Genomic DNA, 12,541 nt, shown 5'->3' with positions numbered 1-12,541 from the left:
TACATGTCCAACATTTTAAAAATAGATTTTCACTTTTACATGTTACTTTTAACATATGATCAAGAGAAAACAATTTCTTTTTTTCCTGTTATAACCACAATATTAATTACTCATTTCACATCATCTTCTCAAATCCATTAAAAATATACATCAATTAATATGAATATCATGATAAATTAAGCATTTTATTATTATTTCTTACTTAGAAGAAAATAATTAAAAGAAAGTGATGAATAACAAGGACAACAAAGATGACAAAAATAATAAGCGATCAAATAAAAATAGTAGTATGATAATGTTGTTATTGTTGTAGTAGTTGTTGTTGTTATTATTATTATTATTATTATTATTATTATTATTATTATTATTATTATTATTATTAATTACAAAATCATATTGGAGAATATAATTTGTGTTTCATGCGATTCTACTTTATGGTCTGACCACATTTTGTGAGGTATCAGTAGGTTGTAAACTCTGGAAAAAATTTCAACTTCACTATCAGAATTTTGTTTTCTAAGTTATAATCCGAACAATAAAAATGCGTAGACACTATTAAAAAAACTATCCAAAAACGTCCAAAAAAATCGACCGAAATCGATCAGAATTGAATAAAAACTGACCAATTTTCGATCGTTTTCAATTTGTGGAAAAAACAATGGTGCATCTCAAATTAGAGTTGAAAACCCCCTCCGAGTAGACCATTTCAAACTTGGGAATTAATTATTCCCATGACTAAGTCGCCATCGGCTAGTTGCCAAGTTATGGTCCAGCTGAAATATTTTATCCCTTTATGTTAGGGCTGAGCATATATTGGGTAAGATCGATAATCCAAATCGTTAATTGTTTATTGGGTTATCGGTATCAGGTTATTGGGTTAACGATTCGGTAATGGTTTAGAATTTTTCACTAGTGGATTATCGGTTCAGGCCTCGGGTTGCCAATTTTATTAATGGGTAAACCGATAACCCAATAAAAACTAATAAAATTATGACTTTACCCTCAAGTATATACATATGTTAGGGCTTCAGTTCATTCTCTCCTATTCTTTCTCAGCCGCACTCTTCAGCTGTTTCATTTTCATTCTTCATAGACCTTACTAGTTACTCCTAGCGTAAGTCTTTAGTCTTATACATTATGCTTTTAATTTCTATAACAAAAATTCATCTTCATATTGGTATTTTTGACAGTTAATGATTCTTTATTTTTTTATTTTCGTTTCTTAATTTTGTGAGCTCACGTTGTGCAGCCTATAACAACTACCAATTTCTCTTCGCACTTATCAATTCTCAATCGACAATCTTCATCAGTTTTGGGTATATTTTGAACATTATTCTTTTGTACAGTACGCTGAGCTTTGACAACTCCAGTGAATTGTCTTCTCTTTTTTGCTTAACTCTAGATTGAGTTATCTTATCGGGTAAACCAATAACCGAACCGATAATGATCGATAACCGATAACTGATATCTTATCGGTTTATTAAATTTGTAAACCGATATGCTAAACCGATAATATTCATAACCGAACCGAACCGACTGATGCCCACCCCTACTTTATATTACTCCTTTCGGTCAAAATCAGTTAAGTAAATATGAACTCTTTGAAAAAAATATATTTACTAAATTAACCTTAATTAATTATTATTTTGACACATTAAAATATGTAAAAATATTCCACATAAAAAATATTGAATTCAGTTCAACTTCATAAAATCATTTATTACGTTCGCCTTCGATGAAACAACGTACAATTGACGACATAGAGACATGTCCTCCAAGGTCATAGTCATTTGATGTTGATTTTGAAGTTTATGAGTTTCTAAAACAATATCAAATTAATATTACCATAATAATTAAGTTTACACTTAGATATTAATTTGTATATATTAATAATAGAATTTTTAGTATATATATAAAATCTAAACAAAAAGTCACATAAACCCAAAAACAAACACAATAGATCCGCCCTAGAGACAACGTATATTATAATAGGTTTAGTGGGCGTTTGGACATAAGAATTATAAAAATTCGAAAAAATATTTTTAAAAAAATCCGATATTTGAAAATCAGAATTGTGTTTGGACATGAATTTATTTTTGGGTTGTTTTTGAATTTTTGTCAGTGATTTGAGTGAAAATTTTGAAAAATAACTTTTTGAAGTTTTTTAAATTTTTGAAAAATTTCAAAATTCATCTTCAAGTGAAAATTGAAAATTTTATGGCCAAACACTGATTTTGAAAAAAAGTAAAAAAAAAAAAAATTCATGGCCAAACGGGCTCTCAACTATACTGATCATGTAAATTTTTTCCACTTAAATATAATTAATATATATAACTCAAAATCTTTTTAAATGGTAGGAAAATGTAAAAGTAGAATAAGAGCTCGTTTGGACATAGGAATTTTTCTATTTTTCTTCGAAAACAGTATTTGACCATAAAATTTTCAATTTTCACTGATAAATTTTGGAAAAGTGCAAGAGGAAGGGATGCTGCTATTGATGGACTGGTGCTATATGTACTCAAGTTTATTCGAAGTATCCCAATCGAAAATTTGAAAATCTTCAAAAACTTATTTTCCAAAATTTTTCCTCATATCACTCACAAAACTTCAAAAAAACCTAAAATTATATTCATGTCCAAACACAACTCTAATTTTCGAATATCATTTTCACGTGAAAACAAAATTTTCACTTTTTTTTTTTTGGAATTTTACAATTCGTATGTCCAAACGCCAACGTAAGTTGATTGAGTTAAGTAACCAAGCAATTTGCACGTCCACATGGCGAATATTCTTTATTGCATTTATTTCATGCAGATATATCCACCGCAAGAAAACATGCAAATAAGACTCCACTCTGAAATATATATAAATACACGTCCATAATTAAGTCGGTAGTTGTAAACAGATAAACAATCTCATTCTTTCCTTAGAACACAGTCAAATCTACCTTCATCTTACAAACCTTAGTCTCCTTAAAACCCTTCAATTATCTTTTCAAATTCTAACAAAAATTATCTGTAAAAAAAAACCCCACCAAAAATGGAGTCAATTATTTCTGAGTTTGAAGGAATTCTTTTGAAAAATCCAGACCCCTTTAGTTATTTCATGTTAGTTGCATTTGAAGCTTCTGGTCTTATAAGATTTGCTATTTTACTTATGTTATGGCCAGTAATTAGGGTTCTTGAAATTTGTGGTAAAAGAAATAAAGGGTTAAAGTTGATGATATTTGTAGCTACTGCAGGTGTAAAAATATCTGAAATTGAAGCTGTGGCTAGAGCTGTTTTACCTAAGTTTTATTTTGATGATATTAATATGGATTCTTGGAGTATTTTTAGCTCTTTTGATAAGAGAATTGTGGTGTCAAAAATTCCAAGAATTATGGTTGAGAGATTTGTGAAAGAGCATTTGAAAGCTGATTATGTTATTGGGAGTGAATTAGTTGTTAATAAATCTGGTTTATCTACTGGATTTATTAAGGATGATTTTGATTTGATTAAGGAAATAGTTGATGAATTATTTGGTGGTGAACAACCTAGCTTAGGCCTTGGAATGCCTCAATCAGCTGGTTCTTCTTCATTTCTTTCTCTTTGCAAGGTACGTGAGATAAAGTTCTTTTACGCTGTCAGTATATATAATATAAATTTTTCTTTTGACTTCTATCGTTTGCTTGAATTCTAACTATGGATCAATATGAAAGAGCTATTTGATGAAATTTCGGTATATAATTGTATAAGAAGCTAGGCACTAGATAGATTTGTTTCTCTTGTAAGGTAGCTAAATTCTTTGAAAAACATTTATTTAAAATTTAAAGTTTTTTAAATAGTATTATTGTTATCAATATTTATAACTTAAATCCTTCTATTTATATTAGTTTGAATTCTAACTGTACGACCACTGAAAATGAAAGAGCTATTTGATGAGATTTCGTCACATAATCATACAAGAAAGAACTAGATGTATAGATTTTTTTTTTAACATTGATATGAGATTCTTGAAATAAAATTTTGTTACAAATGTCAATTGAAACTGCAAAAACAATCAAATCCGTCATGTATTTTAGCAGTATTATTGTCAGTTATATCCTTATATATAGTTTTTTTTTGTTTGAATTCTAACTTTGGGACCACTGAAAATGAAAGAGATATTTTATGCGATTTTATCACATAATAATACAAGAAAGAACTAGATGTATAGATTTTTTTTTTATGACATTGACATGAGATTCTTGAAATATAATTTTGTTACAAATGTCAATTGAAACTGCAGGAACAATTAAATCCACCATTTATGAGGAGCAAAAATCAAGATCACCAACTTATGATCAAGCCATTACCAGTAATTTTCCATGATGGTCGTTTAGTCAAACGTCCAACACCATCTACATCTCTTTTAATCCTTTTATGGCTTCCATTTGGTATAATAATAGCAACAATACGTATTATAGTAGGGTTAATGCTTCCATTATCCCTCATACCATATGTAGCTCCATTATTTGGTGGTAAAGTCATTGTCAAGGGCAAACCACCACCACTAGCCACCACCACTAACTCGGGCGTGCTCTTTGTGTGCACTCACCGAACCCTACTGGATCCAGTGGTTCTATCCACTGTACTTCAACGTAAAATTCCGGCTGTAACGTACTCGATCTCCCGATTATCGGAGATTTTATCGCCGATACCGACCGTCCGATTGACAAGAATTCGAGAAGTAGACGCACAAAAAATCAAACGGCAACTTGAGAAAGGAGATTTGGTTGTTTGCCCTGAAGGAACAACATGTAGGGAACCATTTTTATTAAGGTTTAGTGCACTTTTTGCAGAATTAACCGATCGGATTGTGCCAGTGGCTATGAATTATAGAGTAGGGTTTTTTCATGCAACAACGGCTAGGGGATGGAAAGCAATGGACCCAATTTTCTTCTTCATGAACCCTAGGCCAGTGTATGAGGTAATGTTACAATTTTTTTTAAAAAAAATTTAACCAATAAATAAAATACTTTTTAAATGAAAAATTGTGTCTTAAGTTGATTTTTCTTCACTATTAATTATTTTTACTTTGCAGGAAAACAATTTCCCAAACTTGTCTTCTTCAAAAACTCTTTCCATCTTCTCAAAATTCTGAACTTAGAAATCTAGAAATATTTCTTGCTTTTCTAACCATTATTTTTTCATTATTTACTTAGAGTAGAAATGAAATTCAAAAAGCTTGTCATATTCAGTAAAGCTATTTTGATATTCAATCCCATAGTAATCTTACAAAGGAAAGGAAACAAATATACATTGTTTTTACGAAAGCGTAATGTTTCAGGACTTAAACTTCCGTCTGACCATAGATTTTGGCTATTTTTTTATAATTTTTTTAAAACATTATTTGTTTATGGAATATAATATGATTAGTTTTCCGAAGAAAACAATTCTCCTCACAATACTTCATTTTTTTCCATATAAAATATATGTCCAAACACTACTTCAACTTCCAAAAATTATTTTTCAATATAACTTCAATTTTTTTTTTCAAGTTTTAATTAAATCTATGTCCAAACACTAGCTTAATTTTATTTATCTTCTTCATTTATATTTTTTCTACAGGTAACATTCTTGAATCAGCTACCAGTTGAAGCCACGTGTTCATCTGGGAAAAGTCCACATGATGTTGCAAATTATGTTCAGAGGATATTGGCTACAACATTAGGGTTTGAGTGTACAAACTTTACGAGAAAGGACAAATATAGGGTTCTTGCTGGAAATGATGGAATAGTTTCACAAAATTATGGGACAAATGGGGTTAAAAGTTTAATGAACACGTTTAAGCAAGTGGTGGGCACTTTCAATCCTTTTATTCACTGAAACAAGTAAAAGTTTTTGAGTTTTTTTTTTAGTGATACGTTTCACATACTATATAATTTGTTTTTATCCTATCATTGTATAAATTACACAGAAAGAAAAAAAAAACTGAGAAAGCATTCTTTGTTTTATATCTTGTTTCATTAAATAAATTGTTAGAGCTATTCAGTGATTAAGAAAAAGTTTATTCTTTTTTCTTTTTTTTTTCTGTGGAACTAGATTTTTTCTCTTATTTACTGTATTTATTCAACTGTCCAAATCTGATTTCTCTATTTATTCAGACTGATTCTCGATAAAAAAAAAATACTATTCAACACAAAATTGTTGTTGTTGACATATAATTTCAAAATAACAGGCTTAATGAAAAAAGTCGGAACTCGTTAAATTTAAACTCTGAAACACATCTAAGGAAACCTAAGTCCACTCAAGTATCTTGTTAATTAAGACCAATTAGCTACTAGACTTAATTAAACTTTTTGTTTTTTTAACAATAAGTATTTATAACAATATTTCCTTTTACAATAAGTAGTTATCACAGTATATAATATATATGCCAAATTAGTAGTATCACTATGAAAACAAACACACACATAAACCTCTTCAAAAGATATCTCTATAAATCAAATAATTAAACAAGTCTAAAAATGGTGAAGTCGTACTATGGCCCCCGAATGATTTACTACTATAGTTGCAATTACTTGTAAAGTTATATATGGTATCTCATTGATAAACAATTTAAAGAAAATGTGATTTTCATCTTTAACTTACAAGCAACCACAAAACCATAACAGTGGTCGGCAATCAAATTCTGTGAAATACTCTGAATTTTTTTATTGAATTGCAGGTTTCATGAGATCAAGAAATCGACTCAATATATTGTATTATTGTTGATGATTGCGTTTCGATTGAATTTTTTTGTCGAATTCTCCAAAAAAAAAATTATAGTAGTAATTAATTTGATAATTTGAGTTTACATTTCGTTAGATATGGATGTATAGTGGCTATCATGTCGTCGCTAAAGAATACTTTGATTAACGACACAATTAACACCTATACATGAAAAAGGAACAGTTAAGATGGACAAAACGTTTAGCAAAAGTGACTCGGGTTCAAGCCCTGAGAATTAAAAAAATCTTGATAAAAAGTAATTTCCCTTTCAATTGATTATACTCGAAACAAATGTGCATTAATCAGGATTCCTATGGATGTATCGGACATCGGAAAAAAAAAAACAAATATAGTGCATTGAAGATGTGAATGTTCCAAGTTTATAATTAAAATACACACTTTCATTTTCAGGTAAACATTATGGGTCATGACTATTCAGATTGAAATTATCATATATTAGTAACCACGGGTCAAAACGAATTTTCACGGATAACCCATTAGCAACATGGCACCTCATCTTTTTCTGCGTACGTTCACGATCCCATAATTATACTACCCGTGATGCCTAAGGCAAAGAGTACGCCTTGCATGAATGAACAACTTGGAATATATATATATATATAAGGGCAGCTCGGTGCACTAATTAAACTCCCGCTATCCCTATTAGAAATTCGAAAACCGTCCAAAAGACCGACCAAAGTAGGTCGGTAATGTTAGAAAATATAGGTAAGTAACAGAGAATTAAAGGCTTTAAGGCGTGAAAGATCACTATCTTTCAAGAGTTATTGTCTGTATATACTTTAGGGATTACAAGTAATTCTCTATCAGGATACAACAATGTCTGAAACATACGTGCAGATTTAATCATCTACTTCTAGGATGTCTTCCGTATTTATAGATAAGAAAAGGAGACTTTTCTGAAGAGATGCCTCTTTTCACGGATAGCCATAACTTTTCTGTTAATTAAAATTTAAATTTAAATTTTAAATAACAAAAAGTTATTCCAAATAAAGTACGAAAAATAAAATCTTTATTTAAAGTCCGACCTGGCCCGCGCCTAAGCCCCAAGTCTAAGTCCAAGTCATTTAGATATATAATTAAATATAAAATACACATATCCTTCTAAATATGTCAATTATTTATTTTATTGGATTTAATGGGCCAAGCTTTGTAAAGCCAACTAAATGACTTGTGGTCGTCGATGTGGGACTCCCACATACTTACAAAGTACTCTAACAAGCCCCCACTAGTTTATAATATGTCTCATAATATCATACATATCGAAAAGTATCTTATATAGATTTGAACTTTTCATTAGTGTAAGTACCTTAAAGTTTGACCAAGTTATTGGTATCCTAATATTTGAAACACAACTCCATTTGTCAAATCGAAAGTATCACACAAATAATAATATTATTAAGTAGAGAACAATCCACTATTATGCTTTAGCATTTTTATGGCCATGTGCTAATCCAAAGTCATGAATATTTATAAGATCAAATCCTTAAATCTTGTTAGAAGCGGCACCCCCTCAATATTCATATAGGTGGAAATAGACTTTGTATCCCTGTTACTACAGACATTTGCTAATTCCATTAAGAATTAATTCACCCTCATTCTTGTAACAGTATGCACTTGGAAGTTTGTCATTATGCCCCTGTTATTACAGATATTTAACAACTCTTAAACTCCTCACATAACAGTAAATAGTACATAGGAATCTAGGCTCTAATTGGGAAGATTCGTGCTTAATCAACAAAGCAACTTGTTATTACCCATTGAACTTATATTGTTAGATTGTATACCAATTCAAAGTTGGGTTCCCATCGCTTGTGATTAATTTAAGAGTTTTAGCCCCATTCATTCACTAGTTTGTTGTACTTCATCTCTATTTAATGCCTTTGTAAGTGGATCTGCCAGATTCTTGTTTGATCTCACATACACTATAGCTATAGTTCCATTTGTAACTAATTCTCTTATATAAGCATGCCTTAAGCTTATATGTCTTGATTTCCCATTATACATTTTTTTATGAGCTACACATATAATAGTCTCACTATCACAAAATATTAAAATGACCGGCATAGGTTGTGGCCACAACTTTATAACTAGTAACATAATTCTTAGCCATTACGCTTCTTTTCCGGCAGGTGCTAATGCAATAAACTCGGATTCCATAGTAGAATGAGAAATGCAAGTTTGTTTCTTGGATGCCCAACTAATGCCGCCACCCCCTCCCCCAAAGTAAATATCCAACCTGAAGTAGCCTTACTATCATGTATATTTGTAACCCAACTCGCATCAGAATATCGTTCTAATCGGTAGGAAACCCCTTATAAAAAATACCCAATTGTTTTGTTCTCTTCAAATATCCAAGTATTCTAATTATAGCTTTCCAGTGAGTATTACTAGGATTGCTTGTAAATATTGAGAGTTTACAAACGGTAAATGCTATATCAGGCCTTGTGCAGTGCATAACATACATCAAACTGCCAATTGTACTTGCATACTCTAATTGAGCAACTGTTCTTCTAGTATTTTCAGTAAGTTTGATGCTTGAATCATATGAAGTTTTAGACTCCACTATGCCCAGATGACTGAACTTGGTAAGAACATTATCAATCTAATGAGTTTGTGATAAAATTACTCTCCTATCACTTCTTTGAACCTTGATACCTAAGATAGTATCTGCTTCATTCAAATCTTTTATTTTAAAGACTGAAGTTAGATACTTCTTAGTTTCAGAAATTCCAAGCATGTTCGTACCAAAAATTAATATGTCATCGACATAAAGACAAATAACAACTCCATAATCTTCTGTAAACTTAGAGTAAATACATTTGTTTGCCTGATTATGTATGAAACCATTTGATAATATTATACTATTAAACTTTTCATGCCACTGTTTTGGTGCTTGTTTCAAGCCATAGAGAGAATTTATAAGCTCACAAACTTTATGTTCATATCCAGGAAGAACAAATCCTTCAGGTTGTTTCATATAAATTTCTTCACATAAATTTCTATTTATGAAAGCAATTTTAACATCCATTTGATGTACATATATATTATATATAGATGCCAATGACAAAAGTACTCTAATAGATGTTATTCTTGTAACTAGAGCATATGTATCAAAGTTGTCAACGCCTTCTTTTTGCGTGAAGTCTTTTACAACCAATCTTGCTTTGAAGGTTTGTATAGAACCGTCTGTATTATATTTTCTTTTGAATAACCATTTACAACTTATAGATTTAGATCCAGCAGGCAAATCGACAAAAGTCCAAGTGTTGTTAGACATTATTGAGTTCATTTCATCATTAATCGCCTCTTTTCAAAAAGCAACATCTCTTAAAGACATAGCTTCTTTGTATGTTCTAGGATCTTTTTCTATACAAAACAAAATAGGTACTAATATGATTACAGACTTTAGTTCTATCTCCCTTTACTAGAAAAACTATAGATTTCGAAGATATAAAATCCGAATCAAGAGTTTTTTTCTTTTCTATCTCTTTGGCTTCTTCTAGGCTCTAACTGAGTATTGTAACTTTTCCTTTTATTGTTTTAGAATGTGACATCTTTTATTTATCATGACTACTTTGATCTTGTGCAATCAACTGCTCATCCCCAATATCATTAATGAATCTATTTTTTAAAAATTCAATATGAAGAGATTCTACAATAACATTAGATTCTAGATCAAGCAATCTATATGCTTTCGAATTTTGTGCATATCCAAAAAAAATACTTTTTATCCCTCTAGGTCCCAATTTTATTCTTTGGTGATCAGGAACTCTTTAAAAGGATATACACCCCCATACTTTAAAATAATATATGTTAGTTTTCTACCATTCCAAAGTTCATAAAGTGAAACATGAATACTTTTTGAAGGCACTCTATTTAATATATGACAGGCAGTAAGTAGGTCTCACCCCACAGATTGTGCGGTAAATGTGCATTTAATAACATAGAATTATCCATGTCTACTAAAGTCCTATTTTTTCTTCCCGCCTATCCATTTTGTTGTGGTGTATAAGATACACTCGTTTGATGTATTATTCCATGCTCTTCACAGAAATTACTAAATTCAGTATGAAAGTATTCTCCTCCTCTATCACTTCGAACAATTTTTATTTTCCTACTCTTTTGATTTTCCACAACTGACTTATATTCCTTAAACTTTTGAAATGCTTCATCTTTTGTTCTAAGTAGGTAAACATATGTGAATCTAGAGCAATCGTCTATAAAAGTGATGAAGTATCTTTTACCTCCTCTAGTTAATTCTCCATTTAATTCACATAAGTCAGAATGCACTAAGTGTAATAATTCTATAAATCTTTTTACTTTACGAAATGGTTTCTTTGTTATTTTTGCTTGTAAACATATTTCACACTTGCTTCCATGTTCAGTTTTACAAGTGATATAACCATTTTTTAACATATAATTTAAAGAACCAAAATTTAAATGGCCTAATCAAGCATGCCATAAATAGGAATCCGACACAATGGTATAAGTAGAAGCATAATTTATTGCATTAACACTTAGTTTGAACATATTGTCACAATGATACCCTTTTCCTACAAACAGACCACTCTTAGACACAATCACATGATCAGACTCAGTTACAATTTTGAAACCTCTCTTAGTAAGTAAACTAGTAGAAATCAAGTTCCTCATAATTTCAGGAACATGGAACACGTTCAGAAGAGTCAGCTTTTCCCCAGATGTAAAGTTGATTTCAACTGTTCCTTTTCCTGCAACTTCGGCTGTAACATGGTTGCCCATCAGCACCTTTTCAGAATCGTTAACTTCCGAATAGGTCTTGAACATATTCTTGATATGACAGACATGAATTGTTGCACCAGAATCCAACCACCAGTCTTGTTTCTTTGTAGTTGTTGCAACCATATTCAACTCTTTAACCATCTCACTTGGTATAGCAGAAATCATAGCCACTAGCCATTGTGAAGAACTTTCTATTGTGTTTACCTTCTCTGAATTTCTTGAGTTTTCGGATTTTCCAACATCTCCTGAATAAAAATTTATTCCTGCTTTCTTAAACCTATAATCACGAATCTTATGGCCTTTCTTTTCACAATGATAACAACTCATATTAATTCTCTTTTTATTAAGAGACTTCTTTGAATCTTTCATATTTTTGTTTTTGTTTCCTGACTTATTCTGACTAACAGTATTATTCGTAGATGTGATGATCCAAAAGGTCATCTTATGTTTTAGAACTCGATTCCGTGTTCCGAGGCTTTCAAAACCTTATTTTATTCCTCCTCAATTTGCATGCGCAATCTGGGCGTATTTCTGGAAAGCCCTTATGTCGAAAGTTAATAAAAAATAATTTTTGCCTTTAAAAGTTGATTTAACTGACTTCGGTCAACGTTTTGAGTAAATGATAACTAGGGATTCTAGCCTATTTTATGCTCTTTTTTGCTTAGGTTTTAGATTAAAAGTGTGTACAAGTATTCCCAAAAGTTAACTTATTCTGCTTGTTTGCAGTGTTTGATCAAAAAAAGACAAGAAAGTCAAAACCAGCTCATAAAAGAGTGAAACCTGCACAAGTTCAAAGCTGAGTCAAAAGGGCCCTGACAGCGAAGAAACAGACGCGGACTCGGAGGGTCCATCACTGAGGCGGTCTTGGTTACGCTCTCAGTGGTGGCAATGTTCAGAGAGTTATATTTTGGGCCTGACAGTCACCGCTGCCCGCGGTGAAATTGTGCGGCAGCAGAATCTTTTGACGCGGATGCGGTCAAGTTATCGCCCTCAGCGGAAGTGAGAATCAGAGAACTAAAAGTGGAGCT

The 12,541-nt window shown here is 31.1% G+C and overlaps 1 protein-coding gene across 1 annotated transcript; it reads left to right on the top strand.

The window, feature by feature from the left end:
- The first annotated feature begins 2,871 nt into the window (after positions 1 to 2,871).
- LOC107824226 (glycerol-3-phosphate acyltransferase 5-like) lies at positions 2,872 to 6,025 on the top strand. Its single transcript, XM_016650968.2, has 3 exons — positions 2,872 to 3,594; positions 4,267 to 4,947; positions 5,589 to 6,025. The coding sequence occupies exons 1-3, from the start codon at positions 3,040 to 3,042 to the stop codon at positions 5,844 to 5,846; spliced, it is 1,494 nt and encodes a 497-aa protein (XP_016506454.1). The 5' UTR covers positions 2,872 to 3,039; the 3' UTR covers positions 5,847 to 6,025.
- Positions 6,026 to 12,541: the final 6,516 nt, after the last annotated feature.

This window comes from Nicotiana tabacum, chromosome 16 (assembly GCF_000715075.1).
Source record: "Nicotiana tabacum cultivar K326 chromosome 16, ASM71507v2, whole genome shotgun sequence".
In the NCBI taxonomy this organism is placed as follows: domain Eukaryota; kingdom Viridiplantae; phylum Streptophyta; class Magnoliopsida; order Solanales; family Solanaceae; genus Nicotiana; species Nicotiana tabacum.
The sequence above is the reverse complement of the archived record's forward strand: the minus strand, read 5'-3'. Positions and strand labels throughout refer to the sequence as shown.

Bases quoted from the DNA above. Each gene is read 5' to 3' on its own strand.
- LOC107824226 (XM_016650968.2), top strand. From the start codon at position 3,040: ATGGAGTCAATTATTTCTGAGTTTGAAGGAATTCTTTTGAAAAATCCA. The intron at 3,595-4,266 runs GTACGTGAGATA...TTGAAACTGCAG, and splicing joins CATTTCTTTCTCTTTGCAAG to GAACAATTAAATCCACCATT. The intron at 4,948-5,588 runs GTAATGTTACAA...TTTTTTCTACAG, and splicing joins ACCCTAGGCCAGTGTATGAG to GTAACATTCTTGAATCAGCT.